We start from the raw sequence: 20,000 nt of genomic DNA on the forward strand, positions 1-20,000 counted from the left end.
ACAGCAAGATATCTGTAGATAGCAATGGTAGATTAACAGAAACATATATATCCACATGCACTGTTAATGGGGTTGAGAGGCCCCAAACAATATATGTCTCGTACGAATTGGCATACCCCTCCAGCCAAACATGTCCACCCTGCAATACACTACCAGGTTCATTTTATTGTAAGTGTTTCATTTAAATAGGGATTTAAATTAGTCTTCTTTTATGTTTTACATGTTTATATCACATTCCCCTCTCCCCCACCCACTAGGCGGGCCAACAAGTACAAGCCCATCCAACCCAGCCTCTCCTTGACCCATATTTACTTTACCCAGAGTTCTGCCCCCCCCCCTGCACACACGCAACCACCATCCATTCCCTGGTCACCAGCCCGTAGCTACCACACCACCACACATTGCCCACCCTCCACACCACCACACATTGCCCACCTTCCACTCCTCCTTCCCTCGGGACTCATCCTGTATGTTGTCCCAACCCAAGTATCCTAGGTCTGCCATATGCTGTAGTCCATGCACATAGTCAAGTGAACCTTTGCAGCCATGCTTTTAGAGGAAAGTAGAATACCCAATTTTTGGGTTGTCCCACATGGCATGAATGGTTCCTTGGTAATAGCAGTAGACTTCATGTGTGATTTTGTTTACACTAACGGTTTTATTTGTAGGTATCGCAAAGCAAATGTGGCACACAAGGTTGCCTGGTATGCACACAAAACCTAATAGGAATGTCTAATTCAGGTATACGGGAAACACACAACTCTGGTATACACATGGCACTATAGGTTTCCTTCCTGATAACTAAATTATTATCTAATGAAGATGCACTGCTTTAAAGTGCCATAATCAGTCAGTATCCAATGGCCCGTGTTCTGCCCAGCAACAAAATAAACAGCCTCTGCAAGTCTTGAACCTTAGATCATATAGACCATACCCAAAGTGATTTAACACTAAGCCATGCCAAATATACATAACTCTGATGTTGTCGCTAACATAGCATGCAGCCCAGTCATGCTTCAGTACAGAGAATGTATACCGACATCTAGATGTATGTGTGTGTGTAATTATATCCATATCTAAACCAATACTACATATCTATATATGTAGATATACATATATAAATAGTCTGAAATATATACATAGATATAGATATATATGAACATATATACATGCAAATCTACACATATATATCTATATATATCTACATATATCTATCTATATATATATATATATATATATATATATATATATATATATACATATATATATATATATATATTTGACAACACCTATAGGTCCACATATACACAGCAGTTTGCATATATGTACACAGATGTATATCTCCGTAGGTATATACGGACATAGTTAGAAATATGTAAGCAAATATATATACCTATATAGGTATATATGGGCATACATCCTTAGATAGCAATGATAGATTAACAGAAACACATATGTCCACATGCACCATCAATGGGGTTGGGAGGCCCCAAACAATATACGTATTGTAGAAATTGGCAACACCCCCACAGCCAAACACATCCACCCTGCAATACACTACCAAGTGTTTCAGATCCCATAACCAGGACTTGACATGACATGGGCACAAGATGTTAATAGTACTACATCCCACCTGTATGATATGAGGCTGGTATTGGTAACATATCATGCAGTACAGTTTGGCTCACATGAGAGATTTAAAATGTGGAGGCTATCAACATCTCCAGGATACATATACACAGGCACATATATACATCTACAGATATATATATATATATATATATATATATATATACATGTGACTATACATTCACATTTCACACACAGATATATGTACAGTCAGATACATATGTAGGAGGTGCACAAAATATGGAACAGCCACTATGTCTACAGTTCACACCTGAACAACTGGACACTGTATAGGCCACCCATACAAATGTCAATCATTGCCTGCAACATTTACCCACAAAGGGATAATAGGGGAAAGACACCACACACAGGTTTGCAGGATTGGAAGATCTTAATTTGTGTACTATTACAGTTCTATATACTATTGCTACTGTACTTGGGATTGTCCTCACAGACATGGTGTGTGTGTGGGGGGGGGTCACATCTGCTTTCCACATGTGTGTCATTTGCTACAGACAGACATCCTAAGGACATCATAGTTATAAATAAATAAAGTAAAACCACTCAAAAGCAGCAAATAGATGAAAGAAGAGTGCAGAACAGACCACCAGCAAAATCCAAGTTTATTTAAGTGCTTTTCATCAAGTTTCAGACTTCATCAGAATAAAATCACATGATCATGACAAACATATATACAACACCCCTCCTAACCATTGTGGTTAGGTGGGGTGTTGTATATATGTTTGTCATGATCATGTGATTTTATTCTGATGACATCATAGTTAAGTACTGCTGCTTGCACGCACAGCTCCTGTCAACTGCAGCAGTGATATTGGCCAATTTGTGTGAACTTTCTGACATACTCTGTACAGTCCAGAGGTATACACAGAACCCATTAGTGCAAAACATGTGTACCATGCCTGACAACATGGATGTTAACAGCCATGTGGATGGGTATAACACAAAACAACCGGTATACATATGCCACCATAGGTTATATATTCACACACGCCTGTCTGGCCTGACACGTAATACCCCCTGGTGCAAGGGTGCTATGGCCACATACTACCCACTAGATATTGACATACATCTGGACAGCATCCCACTGCTCTGTCTGACATACATGACTGTTAAGGGAGGCCCGGCAGCAGTACATCTGGCAAGTATCTGTACATGACATCTCTCTGGGTAAGTACACTAAGCTGCTAGGCATGTAACAATGCACTGTGCAGGCTACAGGCAGACTGGCTCAACACCGGCCTACATCTCCTATGGGGGAAGGCACATGTACCTGCATATATAGCAGGATGTACAGGCATGTCACAGCACAGGGTAAGATATGTCTGTGTGAAAGCGCATAACCACAACCAATGAGAACAGAGCCACAGCCACATATGGCAAACTAGCATAACATTACAGTATATGGACTATCTGTTCAACACCATCTTCATATGTGCCACTCACACACTATCCCTACATATACTGGGCTGCTACACAGTTTGGTGTGATGGCTGACTGTAGTATAGGACATGTGTGTGTATGGCCCTACGAACATGTAAGCCAATATGATAACATACAGTGGAGCAGCATGTAACATCAGACAGGATGGGAGCTAGGACGATGACAACTACCACAGTCTGTACACAGGCCAAGGTACATATTAACAATTCACACACTGTCAACATTCACCACATATACACAGACCTCAGTACTGTACAAACAACCACAGTATGTCCAGATTATGTCATCAGTTATAACCCACACTGTACATTACATGTGCAGCAGTGTGATATCTCACTGGCTTGTTATCAGATATTTTATTTTTTTTTTTTTTATTTTTTTTTTTTTAACATTTGTTGACCGGGAATGTCCGACTAGGTTCCACAGAGACTGTTTTCAGCGGAGGCCCGGGGAGAAAATGCTCCAGATGCATGTCTTTGGAATAGGGATTTAAATTAGTGATGTCATATGATGACACTACTTATGATGTACAGCACATATGTACCTCTACATGTACGACATATGTGCAAAGGTTGACAGAGTTGGGGCTGGAAGCACATACACAGAGCCAATATTGACATGTTGCTGTGATAATCTCATACATTTACTGTTGTAACAGGATTTGTTGCAACATATGTCCTATGAGGGCTATGAAGTCTGTAACTGTCACGGCTTTCACCATCTACAGACTGCACTCCTCACAGTACTTTCTGCAGTCCACAGATAGATGATCTGTGGGTAAAACATGATACCAAAGACACAATACACCGCTGAGTCTGCAGGTGACCCTGCAGATGGGGATTCCTCATAAACATAGAACTGACATGGCAGGTATTGAGACATGTGGAACAGCCATATCTACACATACACACACACTGTTAAACCAACATTACTCCAAATACAGTATATCAGCACTTACAGTTTGTAGTCAAGTCAGGCACATCCCCCTCCTTTGTTTTGCCCTGTTTCCACAGTGTATGTTGTTAGAGGTACATCCCCAATCCATCTCAGACGCTGTTTGCCAAACAATGTATCTAGTTCCTGCTCACAATGAATAAAAAGGGCCAACACCAACATGATGTTCCTAGATATTGGAGTGTGTTTCCATGCAATTGGCTATGGGAATGTTCCCACAGCTGTTCCACATGCAATCATCTAGGGGAGTGCTACAATTGGTGCGAGGCCATCAGCTGATCTTGAGCATCAATTATAATACACATGCTGCTGCCTAAGCAAAGCAGGTGTAGGTTTCCACATCTACCAGAGAGGGAGTGGGAGAGGCAGACAGAGGTTAAGACGGGTCAGGGAGGGGTGGGAGAGTAAAACCTAAGCATGTTTCTGTCACACACCTACCAGCACAGGGTATCAAACCCCTGACTAGTTCTGTGCAGTTTTTGGATGCACCACATGGGTTACCTGTTGTGGAGTCCTCAGAACATATATGTGATGGTGAGTGACATCTGCAACAGGGATATGGTAACTATACAGTAGGTGATGCACACGTGACTGCCCACATGGACAGGTGCCACTGTCAAAGCAGCCACACTCTCACAGGGACACACACACATTGATACACTTGGCAGGGGCAGGATTGAAACTCATCAGTAGTGGGATTGCCACAATACATCACTGTGCAGGTATCACATGCACCACATGGGTCATATGGAGGTTGTATGGGCAAAGGGTATGGAGAGGTGCTTGACATCAGACAGCATGCGTCAGTATGCCACTGGGGGTTGTAGTGAGTGTGGATGTGATCTTACACCTAATAAAAGGCACACACAAACACACAGGGTGCCAGTACTCACATGCATGGGTGCATTTCTGCATGGGTATGTGGTGGTTGACTGTGGCAGAGAGCTATACATGGCTAGGTGATGGGTATACCTTGGCTCAGGCCTGTGGTTTTTGCATTTGCCCACACAGGTGGGTATTGTATCCATCATCCAGTCACCTGGGTGACTATTGCGTGTGGCCAATGCTGTGCATCACCTGCCATGTATGTGTTCCCTTGTCCATGACATGGACTGTGTCTGGGATGTGCACACCTCCCACATGCATGTACAGTGACATGTAGAATTGTACCTGGGGTATCGGGCCCATGTTGTATACACAGATTATCATCAGATGTGCCACACGTGGCCACCTGTGCAGGAACTGGTAATGGACAGCAAGTTAACCCTGTACCTACATTGACAGCATGCTACCGGCATTTCCTGGCATCGGTGGCATCTGTCCATACAGGGCACATTTTCAGGCATGGTATATCCTTTGAGGGTCACATGTGATGGCACCACAGGTGTTGCAGGTGTCCAGTGTGGAACATGGTGAAGGTGCACTGTCTGCATGTATGTGCCTATTGGACAGATGGACAGGGTGCCTTGCCCTCTGTAGGCCATGGCAATCACTCCATAGTTACTATCTGTTGCCAATATGCCATGTACTACACACATATTGGCTGTTGCCTCAGCATGTGTGTGTATGTGTGTGTGTGTGTGTGTGTGTGTGTGTGTGTGTGTGTGTGTGTGTGTGTGTGTGTGTGAGACATGGGTTGAGAGTGTGCTCTGGGTAATACTGGGCTTGCTAACTGTGATTGCCTGGCCGTGATGTCATGTGTATGGGTATGGGATTGCACCCCAGCCTCTCGGCTATTTCACATTTGGTATCCATGTGCAGTAGGCATTGTGATATAGTGCCACCATAAAAGACATTTTCAAAACTCGCCCCACATTGGGCCCAGGTGTCACAGACTCACACCCCCCTCCACACAGGGTACGAGTTACAAACACACACACACACACACACCATGTCTGGGAGTTGAACCCCTACCTACCTAGTTTAGTACACTACAGCACTACGCAGTTATTGTACGCGCCACAGAGATTACTGGAGTACTCCTTCCCCGAAGGTGTATTCCACATTGGATGACATCAGCAGGACTGCCAATGTAGGCCATTGGATATGTACTGAGTGTGACTAGCCTAAAATGCATTGCTCCTCACACAGACAGTGGAACAGACACAGCCGCCACACGTGGGTATAGAACCCCTAACAGAGGTTTGTTCACACTACAATGGTATGCAGTTACAAGACGCGCTATGGGGATTACTCGCCTATAGCTTCCCAGAGGTGTATTTCTAGGTGGATGACATCAGTAGCCTTGCAAAAGAAGAGCATTTGAATTGTAGGGAGTGTGACTACCCTAAAAAGCATGGCTCTCACCACAGACAGACACACACACACACACACACACACAGTTGCCATGTCTGGGAATTGAACTCCTACCTAACCATTTTTGTTGCACTATGGCAGTATGCAGTTATGGGACATGCCATGGAGATTACCGGGATGCATCCTTTCCAGGGATGCATTTCTAGGTGGATGACAGCAGCAGCCTTACCAAAGTAGAGCATTTCAATTGTAGTGAGTGTGACCACCCTAAAAAGCATTGCACTCTACACAGACAGGGTCAGACAGACACACAAACTTGCCATGTCGAGGAATAGAACAGCTACCTACCTAATTTATTACATTACAGCAGTACAGTTACAAGATGCGCTATGGAGATTACTGGGCTACATCCTAACCAGAGGTGTATTTCTAGGTGGATGACATCTGAAGCTTTGCCAAGGTAGAGCATAGTTGTATGGAGTGTGACTACCCTAAAAGCATTACTGTTTACACAGGCACACACACTTGCCATGTCTGGGAGTAAAACAGCTACCTACCTAATTCATCACACTACAGCAGTACGCAGTTACAGAAATTACTGGGCTACATCCTTCCCAGAGGTGTATTTCTAGGTGGATGACATCAGAAGCTTTACCAGAGTAGAGCATACAAATTGTATGGAGTGTGACTATCCTAAACATATTGCTCTCTACACAGACAGACATACACAAACACACAGTTGCCAGGTCCAGGAATTAAACTCCTACCTAACTACTTTATCACACTACAGCAGTACACAGTTATGGGATGCATCATGGAGATTACTAGGCTACATCCTTCCCAAAGGTGTATTTCTTGGTGGATGACATCAGCAGCTTTGCCAAAGTAGTGCTTTAAATTGTAGGGGGTGTGACTACCCTAAAAAGCATTGCTCTCTACACACACAGACAAACACATATACACACACACACACACACACACACACACACACACACACACACACACACACACACACACACACACACACACAGCTGCCATGTCTGGGAATTAAACTCCTACCTAACTACTTTACCACACTACAGCAGTATGCAATTATGAGATGTGCCAAAGAGATTACTGGGCTACATCCTTCCCAGAGGTGTATTTCTTCGTGGATGACATCAGCAGCTTTGCCAAATTAGTGCTTTAAATTGTAGGGGGGTGTGACTACTCTAAGAGGCATTGCTTTCTATACACACACGCACACACACACACACACACACACACACACACACACACACACACACACACACACACACACACACACACACACACACACACCATGTCTGGGAATTGAACTCCTGCCTAACTACTTTATCACACTACAGCAGTACACAGTTATGGGACATGCCACAGAGATGACTGGGATACAACCTATCCAGGGATATATTTCTAGGTGGATGACATCAGCAGACTTCCAAAGTAGAGCATTGCAATAGTGGCGAGTGTGACCACCCTAAAAAGCATTGTTCTCTACTCAGACAGACACACATGCATACACACACAGTTGCCAAGGCTGGGGTTAGAACTCCTACCTAACTAGTTTATCACACTACAGCAGTGCACAGTTATGGGACATGCCACAGAGATTACTGGGTTACAATGCACCTAAGGTGCATTGCACAGTAGATGACCTCAGCGGGCTTGTTATAGTGGGGCTATGGGGAGGGTGGTGTGTGTGCATGGGCCATAACCCATTCATCTCGGGGTTGACATGCCACATGCGGGCACAGCCTGGGTCATATTCCACCGGTCCGTGTATACAGCTGCTAGATGATTACTTCCTTGAACAGTCATGTTGCAAAGCTGGCATGTGTACCACATACTCTGTAATGCTGACAGATACAGGTGGCTAGTATCTACAGTGTGTGACATCACACCCTCATATGGATGTGGGCCTTTGGCTATGTGTTGGGTGGGAGAGCCCTGGATGGCTCCTTGTCACAGACACCCTCTTCCACACATCTATGTATGTCTACCTTTGGCTTAATATACTGTGTTGTCATTACATACATTTCTGTACTCCTATCCACTGTGTGTGCAAAGCATGTGTGGTGCATACTGAGGAGTGTCTGCACTAACATCTGCGGCTGCCAGATATGTCTGGGCCACTGGTGTTTGCAGACATGGCCTACATGGCCTTCATGTGTTTAAGTGTGTGAGCATGCCCAGTATGACCTTTCAGTATGTTGTTGAATGACATTGCCTTCATTACTCTGTGTGGGCATGCCCAGTATGGCCGTCTGTATTGCATGTGTGGATAGGGTCCAGGTTGTTTGTACTGCATTGCTGACCTTTGTGTTGTACACCTATAGGTAGCATGCTGTCTCTGCAGGGTCTCTGTCGATCATTTGACATGAACTGTTACTACATTTCTGCATAGGATAGGGAGGGAAAACCTGAGTATTTCTACATTTCTACACATGATTGGGGGGGCACACCTGACTATTACTATTTGTCTACGCAGGATGGGGAGGCACACCTGATTATTTCTACATTTCTACACAGGATTGGGGAGGCACACCTGACTGTTACTATATTTCTACGTATGATGGGGGGCACCTGACTATTTCTACGTTTCTACACAGGATTGGGGGAGCACACCTGACTGTTACTATATTACTATGTAGGATGGGGGGCACACCTGACAATTTCTACGTTTTTACACAGTATTGGGGGGGCACACCTGACTGTTACTATATGTCTATGTAGGTTGGGGGGGCACACCTGACTATTTCTTTGTTTCTACACAGGATTGGGGGGTGCACACCTGACTGTTACTTTATTTCTACGTAGTATGTGGGGAGCACACCTGACACTTGTACACATTTGCTAGGACTGTACTGGTATGCTGGGTACTCCATTTCAGTCTGTAGTCTTACCTATCATGCTGGCTAGAGGCATACCAGTGTACTACAGATCTTAGTTTTTACTTACCTACATATTAGTTACTGACTTCCTAGCCTTCAGAAATGACATCCCACTGCCTGACCTGCTGTAATCTGTCTGTGTAGGCCTGGGGGGAAGGTTACCCATAGGCCTCATTCTGAGGCCATAGCACAGCCTTTATTTGTGTTTGTCTACACCTGTCCTGCTGGCTGTGACTGTTGTTGGGTATGTGACCCCCCCCCCTGACTGGCATGTGTGAGTCACTTACATTGTGGGTGTCCCAGTATTGAGGGTGGTGCTGCAGGGCTGCCTATGTCAGATGCACATAGTACACTCCCTACACATGGTTTGGCACAGGTAGTGTAATGTTTGGCATCCCTTTTACTATATGTGAGAGTCGGAGAGAGGTGTTATTACCTGGATCCCTCCTGTGTCAGTGTATGTGCTATGTGTTGCCTCTTTGCCAATGCCAGGGCATACTGAGCATGCCTCCTTCTGCCTACTGGGGCAGGCTCAGGTTGTTTCTCCTCCAAGTCACTCTGTGCCTGTGCAGGCCTTGGCATTGGTGGGGGGGCTGTGTGGCCCTGCTGATCCTCCTGCAGCTATTTCCACAGGATCATATTGTGTAGCATGGCACATACAAGGACAATTTGGGTACATGTAGCTGGTGAGTACTGCAAGGCTCCACTGGATGTGTCCGAGCACTGGAACCATGACTTAAGCATGCCAAACACACACTCTATTATGATTCCTGTTTGTGCATGTGCCTCATTATGGAGTTCTTGTTTGGGTGTGTGTGTATTTCTGATGGGTGTCATCAGCCACAGCTCTAGTGCATATCCAGCATCCCTTACTATGTGACCATGTGGGATATCCCCATTGGCAAATCTCTGGTACAGCTGCATCAGATGCCAGATGTGGGAGTCATAATAGCTTCCAGGGTAACCAGCACACACATTCATTATTATGCCCTGGGCATCACACATGACCTGGCAGTTGATGGAGGGGATGCCATTGCAGCTGATGTAGACCCTACCCCACTCACCTGGTGGTGCTTTGATGCATATGTGTGCATAGTCTATTGCTCCCACTACTTCAGGGTAATCCACTATTTGGTAGAAGAGATGCATATTGCTGGTGAACGCCTCACGGGTGTTGAGGAAATATACATGCTCACCGACATGTGCTGACATGGCATCCAGGAACTGGTGGAGTACCCTGGATGCTGATGCCTGTTAAATCCCCATCATATCCACAGTTGGCCTTTGGAAGGTACCTGTACTGGGATGGGTTCCCCTCTGTTAGTTCTGTGTGTCAGGCGTGGCCGGCACAACTCAATAATTTGCTGTAGGAGGTCCCTATCCACCCTATAGTGCTCCACTATCCCTTGGTAGGTTACCCTGGGTCTGTACACTCTTCTCCGTTTTCTCACTATGGGTTGGGCAGCAGCATTCACATCCTCACCACCCTCAGCCTCTTCCACAAGTTGTATGATAGCTATTGCAGTCCCTGTCATTTTGCTGTTGTGGTATTAAAAGTTCCCCACTTGTTTATATCGGTGGTGTAGGTTGTGGGAAAGCCAGAGAGGAAGGTGTTTCACTTAGTTTATAGTAGTGTTCTGGGCTGGGCTGGTCTGCAGCCTGTGTAATTGCCTGATTCTGATACATTTCACCTACCAGCTAAGCTTATTCTCATTGATTACCTTCCTACTGCTGTTTTCCATTGCCTTCCTGTTTAAGCCCGTGTGCATGCCGTGCAAACAGAGTGCTCAAATGTGCACACTGCTGCTATTTCCAGGTTTCACCTCTTTTTCTTCCTGTAAATCCCGGTGCCCGGCACACACACTCGCTTAGGCTTTGTAAAGAGTGCTATGCAGGTTTAGACACACCCCCTAACTAAGCTCTGCTAAGCTAGGAGCAGACCCGGGCCACAGGGCTCCAGTCCACTCACAGTATGCCTGGCACACACCCACATGATGTCACCTAACTCCTAGGCTTGTACCAGACTATTCCTACTCTTACACTGTTGGGATCTGACCCACATGCTGGGGAAAACTGGGATTCACTATCCTTCCCCTCAATTGCATAGGATTGCCTGCTAATGCATAGTTACATGTCTCACACTGAGCCTCCCACCTTAGCAACCATGACTCAGTGGCCAGATTGTCTTCTGCCTGCCATTGACTTTCATAGCAGAATACTGATTTTAGTTAGAATGCTTATTTTAGGTTTACTTTATTATTTTCCCCCAGATCCCATTTGTGCCGCTTCCCTATGCTTAAACAGCCGAGATCGGCGATAAAAAAATAAAAGTTGATTTTTTTTTTTATTTGTTTGCAATGCCAATGGCTTTATACTTGGCCATTGGCATGCTTCTACAATGATATTCAGCCTTTATTTGGGGCTGTCACAGCTCAGTTTTGATTGTACAGAAATGTACTTGGTTACTAACCGAGTACATTTCTGCTGATTGCACTAGTCCTGCACGGATGGTCGCAAGCTTCCTGGATCGCAAGATCACCCCATTTGCATGGATTTCACCTGCAAATGGGGCGATTTGCATACAAGGGCTTCATCCGTGCAGGATTAGTGCAGGAACTCTCGTGCACGCCCCTGCAGGCTGTTCCTGGATCGTACGGCAGACATATTGCCTGCTTGAGCTCCTGCACTGATCCTGCACGCCATGCAGGGCATAGTGAATCTGGGGGTAGGTCTTCTGGAGTCCCATATATATTGCAATGCTAACTTCTGAAGTTTCTATAACCGTAAAAGTTAGCTACTTGTTTAAGAAAAAAACAAAACATGTGTAAGGAACATCGTCTTAAAAGTACTTAACTCCCTAATAAGGACAATTATAACCTCTTCCAGGCATGCACCTTGACAAATCTTCTCTAGCAATGTTTTTTTTAATTCAGACCTATCATAGTATGGACATCTATGGAGCTTTGGCATGCCTGATAACAGTGGCAAGTAAAGGATAACATTTTGGCTAGATGAAAGCTATTTTCCGGTACATTTGTCAGAATGCTTAAAGAGGTATAAACAGAAAAGATGAATAAACTGAAAACATTACATAAAGGCAGTACAGCAGTATCAGGAGAAGTTTTCGGCATATAGTGTCAGAGGATTTGAGGTCTTATTTATGAAACAGACTGCTGATCTGTCTGAACAGACTATATGCTGATATAATTCCTTTACAGAAGACCGAAGTAATGGAGAAAAGACACTCAAGTTAGAAGGTATGTGACTAGCAAGTTAGGTCCTTATACACACATTGTCTTATTTCTGACTGAGAGTTCGCTGTAAATTCAGAGAGGAAGAAGCTGGTAATGGATCATAATGGTAGATGACTGGCTTTGCTGTGTACTTTCTGTTAAGTCCTACAAGGGTAACAATCATTCTGCCTCCTAGCCAAGGTATATCTTACATTTTCAGTGTCATTTTAAAACTTTCTCAGATTACGGTATCTTAGAATGCATAGTGTTCTTAATTTTAACAAATCCTGTTTAACACAATGTGAACTACTGTATGTTTGGAGCTTTTCTGCCACAACCTTCACTGAAAAATGGGATGCATTGCATCGCGGTTGTACTTTCTTTGTAAACAAGTACTAAATAAATAAATAAGAACTAAAACATATATCACATGGTAGTGATTCGAATGTAGTCTTTAGCACTGAAAACTGAAAGGAAGGGTGTGGTGAATAAAACCCATAAGAAAAGATGAGGATTCCAGATATTTCTGGATTACTCTTAAAAAAAGGATTCTTGAAAGCTTTAACATCCAGTGACCATTCTTTATATTTTTCCTTTATCACTCAATATCTGGAATAACGTTTGAATAAACATTAGGTCTTCTTTTACTTCTGGTCACTCAGTTCTGTTTAAGACAATAGTGACTTATCTTGTTTTTCATTGTCATCCTTCATCTCCACTTAAAACAACAGAGCATGATCATGTTTTTCTTTCTGGTCTGCCACTTCCAATTAATACAATATAGACTGGTCCTATTTTTCTTTCTGATGATTTACCTATGCATTTACTCTTGTAAATGTTTCCTTCCCAGTGTAATGCTTAAATTCCTGTAATCTTGAAGGATAACAAATATAAGTACAGGCTGAGCAGACAGGCATCCATTTCTGACAAACAGCATACAAACAGAAGGAATACCCTGTCTAGAAACAAGATGCTTTTCAGCTCATTAACCAGGGTCCTGATTTTATATTCTTTAGCTAAGAATGGAAGCAAAATGTCTGGTAGGCTGAAAAGGGAAGTTGATTCCTCAGAATAGAAGTTGACATCCAAAATAGTTTAGACAGGTTTTATATCGAGTTTAGGTTGACATGATAAAAAAATTAATATCATTGACACCAAAATGGAAAAGTTGTATCACTAAATTGTAGTAAATACCATGGGCTAAAAGATGAACCTCAGGGCTGTTAGAAGACATCCAGAAAAAACACTGATACCTTCATTAAAATGGTCAGAATAAAAAACAATACATTTCAGAAGAGGAGTAGTGACACCCTTCATGATGTTTGTGCTACTTAGCATCATGTATCATCTCAAAAATCTTCTCAAAAATTAAGAATATGAGTCCTCCAGGTTTATGACAGGGTGATTTCCATAGACCGCTCCATAAAGAAGAAGTGATTTAGCCCCTTTTATTCCAGTAGGAGGTTGCACTATACATCACACCTGGCTTCTAGGGAGGCTTCTCTCAACAAACTTCCATTTGAGTTTTAGAAATACCTTGAAACATGGTTTTCACCTTCTTTCTGGAATTATATAGCCTTGCTTTTTCAAGATGAAAAGTTCTCAATAAATATTTACACAAAGAAAGGAAATAAAAAATATTCCCTGGCAATCAATTAGATTAACCTTTCTTTTTATAAAGAGTGGCACAGACATTGTAACAAAAATAAGTGGTATAATACTGACCGATATGTTAACATGTCAAATACAACTTGAATAATAAGTATTTGTCTGGGGAATACCAGCACAGAATCATCTCAAGGCAATGTGAAACTTAATGGAACTGGACAGTCCTTGTATATACAACAGGAGCCTGCAGGCCAGGTGTGAAATGAAGATTCATGTTAAGTATTTTTGTAAAGGCCTTTGTTATATTCTAAAACTATAGTCTCCTTAATGTGCTTAAAGTATATCTTTCTATAAGTGTGTCCATTTTGTATTCCACATCTGCAACTGGGGCTATAAGTTAGAACTCAGTGTAAGCAATATTTAGACTAAGATGAGAATTCCAAAGGTGCCTCCATAATTTGCTCTTCATTTTATTGGCCACAGAGCTATTGTCATACAAAATTAGAGTCTAATTAGTGAATTTGCTGATAATTCCAATCAACATTTTATGTGGCGGACTGCATAATGCCAGCAAAACATCTCTGGTGCTTTTATTACTGCATTCTGATGTAACTCTAACAGCTGGAGAATTTCTTTCACCATTGAGTAGCCATACTAAATCAAAGTTGCTTAATACCTATTTTTCATGGTGTCAAGTATCTGCAGGACAAAAAAAAATCAAAAAAACAAAAAAAAAAAACAGAATATTTTCCTGTAGTTAAATACATTTCTATCTGAGACCTATGCTATACTCGAGGCATTAACTACACAAACACAGCATTTGATGTTTTGGACAGTTCCAGCAGTGGATACAATCCTTCCCTCAAATTTATGCAAAATCATTAGGTATTTATCAATTGAGTAAGAAAAAAACTTAAAAAACTGTTGATGGTGATGGTTATCTGGGCTAGACAGTAGTCTCAGATGTGTATTTTTGGAATTTACTTGCATTAGATATTTAAAAAGTACCAAGTATGTCAAACAGCATTCTCAGTGACATATGAATGTCAAACATCTTTTTCAGTGACATAAAAAAGAGAGCTCTAGCAAATACTAAATGAGAAATATTAATCTTGAAAATGGCATACCTTCTCATTAAAATTATTATATCTTGTTAGGTCTTGAGAGTAGGAGATGTCCAATACCAGTTAGAGCAGCATAAAAGTCACACCAGAACTGATAAAAAGTTATTGCATTTCAGAGGACTTGTTGCTGGATTGGGAAGTTTATCCATCTGTTTGCTTGATAAGTTTTTGGTTAACAAAGAGGGAACAGAAGTAAGCTGGAATAACAGAATAATGCGCAAACATTGAATGATCGGGGATGTACGTCCAAAGTGTTTGTGAAGGATACTCAGCATTCATTATGTTGTTTCATTAGCTCCAAGAGACACTATTTGTAACCAACTGAGGTCACTTTTATCACCTCTGAAAGAGCCATGCATGGATAGTACTGTCCTTGCATGGGTTTTAGAACACACTTCTTGTCACTCATAAGTCTATCTATGCCTGGATGAGATGATAGGAGGTTAGGGAGATCAAGGCAGACATGATTTATGGTGGCCTTGTTGGTGGACTGTTCCCCACTGTAAAACATCACAATTTGTGTTTGACAGAGGGTTGGGTAAGGGCGCTGCACTAGGTGATTCTCATGAGTGGTGGTAACTGTCAAATTAATAAATGACAGTAGAGTGATGCTGTGCATAGATGGTACCCAAAACAAAGTCATTCAAACATAGCAGTTTGCTCTGTTGTGGTCAAAGACACAGCCCAGTAGGAATATAACTGATAGCTGGAAATGAGAGTGTAGTAAGTGTACCTCTGCCACGTGGAATATTTATAAAATCCTGTCTGTATGATATACATGAATTTTTGCAGCTATGGAAGGTGATCAGAGACATCAGAGTTACAGACAGTTGTATAAATTAAATAGTTTATTAACAACACATTTTTGAGGGGATATGATTATTAATTTCACTCTTTGTTAATTGCCCTTATATGTACCAATTGTCAAAAGACACAATTTTCTGCTCCTTCAAGTTTTATTGGCATGAAAGGTCTGTACTCTAAGCTATGGGAAATGTATACTGCAAACTGAACCAAAAACTTTGCCAGGAAGAAAAGATCGTGCTCACAGACTCAACATTAATTATGGGAAGTGTTTAGAAATGCGGCCACCTTTTTAACCTTCAGTTTCAGCAGTGGCCTAAAATTCCATAAACAGAAGCAAAGTGGATGAAAGTCATACATTTATGGCTACTATTCTACTTTAGAAACCAAAATACTGAGTCTTGCTATTGTTGAATACTCATGTCGTCAACTGTTTAAATTATTAAAATTGTTAATAAAATATTCAATACCAAATGCAGTAAAAATGGTTGCGTAGAATTAAGAAACTGGAATCCTTTCCTCAGTCACAACATATAGGGTCTACTATTTTATTAGGTGGAAAACAATATCCTCACACAATATTGTGTGAAACTGCTCACGAATACAAAAAATTAGCCAACAGTACTTGAGCAAACAATCTGTCGAAACACACTGCCTGTTTAAATTTAAACAAATGTTTGTGCATTGGGGACAAGCTACCCTGCATCATCAATATCATACCTGTTTATTTTATTATTCTCATTCAAAGACCACAGCAAGTTAGAGAAAGAGCAATATTTATTTTAAAACTAAACAGTATTTGCTCATTCTTAAGGATGCCATGATGTTGGAGAAACAATAGCACAAAACCTCAGCACAAAAATAAATAGGACATGCTGGAGGGACAGATTCATTTCCCAGAGGCTCCCCTCACTTTGGAATAGAATTCCAATTCATGTTAGACATAATCCCTCGCTGAGACCTCTTCAAGCGAAATCTGGACGCGTGGATGGGAAATCGCAAATTCACCCCTGGGATCTCTTCTGTGTCCCTGCTAGACAGAGGCACAGTAAACTAATCTTAAAAGGGTACCTTCTGTGACCTACTTTACAGAGCCACAGTAGGCTAACCTAATAGGGAGGCGGAAGCCAAATACACTCTGGATAGGCTTATAAATGCCCTAGGGCAGATAGCCTAGTATCTACCTATGAACTTATGAACCTAAGTGACTTATCATCAAACACACCTCCAAATAATATATATGTGAGCAACCAAAACAAGCAAACTTAACATTCCAGCAACTGTATTCAGGCAAAAATAAAGGTAACTATACTAGATTAGAGGACATGAGAAAAACTATTTTATGAAGAATAATGTAAATATTCGTATGCAGCTGCATAACATTCATTTAAACTATGCAAATATTGCTGAGTACTTGTGCTATAAACATTGCTTAACTTACAGGTGGGCCTGGAAGGCCAGCCATGCCGCTCTGTCCTCGCTGACCAGGAAGACCAACAATTCCTCTTTGTCCAGTTGTTCCTGGAGGACCTGGTGGTCCATCTGCACCCTAATATTCACAAAGAAAAATAAAAAACAAGTCAAACTCACTGTTATCTCTTTCCTTAACAGAGTGATAAAAACAAGACCTGTATTCATAAGGAAAATGAGATTGCTTCCAATTAGGGTCTATATTAGATCAGCGAACACTTAAACAAGTGAACGCTGATTGATCAACCTTATTTTAGCAAAAGTGAAAAATATCGAAGCAGCAGAAACCCAAATTTTTTCCTAGGGAAAGAATTTGGTTGTCCGTTTCTGTTGCTTCGGTATTTTCAGTGCTGTGGATGTGAGTGTTATGGTGGTTTAGGTGAGTTAGGGTTAGGGCTCAGGTGAGGTGAGTGTGCGATAGTGACAGACCTTAGGGTTAGGGTTTGGGTTAAGGTAAGTTGATAGTTAGTGGTGTGTGCATAGTTTAGTGTAGGGTTAGGTGTCAGATTTTAGGTGTATGTGTGTGGATTTCTGTTTGTTTGGTGTGCTTGTGTTGTGCGTATGTGTTTTGGATCAGCAATTTTTTTCCCTAGGAAAAAAATCGCTGATCTGACAGTCTGAGATTGTAAGCTTTCGCTTACATAAGGTCGATCAATCAGCATTCGCTTTTTTAAGCGTTCGATGATATAATATAGACCCTTCCAATTATTATTTTACAATGTTCAAAGTCTGCAGAATTATAATAATTTTCATACAAGCCATACACACTCCACTAATATAAACAAGTCATGATGCACTATGCTTTCAATTGTGTTTTTTCAGTGAACTGCACTGTGATACATTTCTTATCAATGAACCACTGCTAAGTCGTTAAAGATTCAGAGGAATCCAAAACATTATTGAAGGAGAATGACATATGCATAGTATTCTGTTATGGAGATATAGCATTGAATTACTTGGTTATTTAAAAAGTCAAATAAATCTTCACAAAACAGAAACATCAATGAACATAATTGTTTAAAAAGAATTTCCAAATATGAATAACATGAATATTTTAAAACCAGTTCTAGTACAAATGGACATCACTAAACTTTTTTGGTTTGTAGGTATTTCTTGTCCCATTTAAATATTACATTTAAGCATCTGGTCCTTTAATTGTGTGCTTTATGCCTCTGCACAAGAAACATTTTATAAATGATTGTAAAGGTCTGGGATTTGCTATCTATTCCAACAGCTTGCAATATAAAATAACTGTTTTTGAAAGACACAGCACTTCATTTACTCCATACAGATTTTCTGACTGTTTTCTTATTATTAACTTTAATTCCTGACATATTAGTTTCCTCATGGGAAAAGTCCTCATTATACATTAACAAATGATTAAGAATAAATATACATTTTGTGACATATAAGGCATTTTATACATAGTCTATGTGGCCCAGAAGCTGGCCTTAAGATTCATACCCTGAGTTACAGACCACCTAATCTGAGCCTTTTTCATTGTGCTTGTCAGTAAATCCCAAGCCTTTCTCCATGTATAGCTACCTCTTTTCTTCTTATTTTAATTCATCTAGTCAGACTGTAGGTTATATATATATATTCTCAGTCTATCCTGTCCCTTTAAGTTTTCTGCCATTTTACTTTTGTGCCACCTGCAAAAACTCAAGACATTTGAAACTTTCTTACTTTTGTTCCCGCCACCTCTTCCTTCTCTTCAAATGCCAGTAGGCTTTCCTTTATAGCTATCTCTTCATAGTCTTATATTCCTTCTTCCTGCACCTCTTTCCATCTTTAGTCGCTTACTCTTTCATCACCTCTCCTTATCTTCTTCTCACTTGCTTCACTATATCTTATCCCATTTCTCTTCCTTCTTTCCTTATTCTGCCCCATCCTAACTTTTTAACCCCCTGCCCTTCTCTCTGCCCTCTAATCCCCTGCCTTATTTTAACTACCTCACAAAGTTTTAGTACAGACGAGACCTAACAAAATTTATTTATTGTCTTTCAACAATACATGAGTTACATTCCTCGAAGCTCATGCACAAAAAATGGAACACAACATACAAGCAAGAAGCAGAGAAAATATGTACATACAGCAGCAATGAAAATGAGTCAACTGAAGACCAGAAGCTTTAAAAAATGAGCACGATTCATAGAAAACTTCTATCACCTTCTACACCGCTGCCATCTCCCACGCATCACCAGCAGTACATAAGTCCAAGTCCTTTCGTCTGACCATCCTCTTGACACCACAGACCTTAAAACTGCTGCTACTTGTAGGCCTGAACAGCCACACCATCACCAGCAACATCCAAGCCTATGTCCTTTTTTCCAACCTTCCTTCCGACCATAGTCCTCGCAACCACCACTATCTGCAGGCCCAAATGGACACACCATCACCAGCAACAGCAACATCCTAGCCCAATTCCTTCCTTCTGACACCTCTGACCCTCACAAACCACCATCCAGACCATCACCGTCACCATTTCCATTTCTCCAACACCATGAACCACATCTCAAGGTCAATCCAGTTAACATAGACTCAACAATATC

At 41.6% G+C, this 20,000-nt stretch overlaps 1 protein-coding gene across 1 annotated transcript in view; it reads right to left on the reverse strand.

The window, feature by feature from the left end:
• The window catches only part of COL5A2 (collagen type V alpha 2 chain), a 738,909-nt gene that overhangs the window by 157,917 nt on the left and 560,992 nt on the right, over positions 1-20,000 (reverse strand). The window contains exon 43 of the mRNA XM_044075160.1: positions 17,420-17,527. Coding sequence (XP_043931095.1) covers positions 17,420-17,527 — 108 coding nt within the window. The remainder of the gene's footprint in view (positions 1-17,419; positions 17,528-20,000) is intronic.

The sequence above is a fragment of the Protopterus annectens genome, chromosome 6.part0 (assembly GCF_019279795.1).
Source record: "Protopterus annectens isolate FY-2018-M chromosome 6.part0, PAN1.0, whole genome shotgun sequence".
NCBI classification, from domain to species: domain Eukaryota; kingdom Metazoa; phylum Chordata; order Ceratodontiformes; family Protopteridae; genus Protopterus; species Protopterus annectens.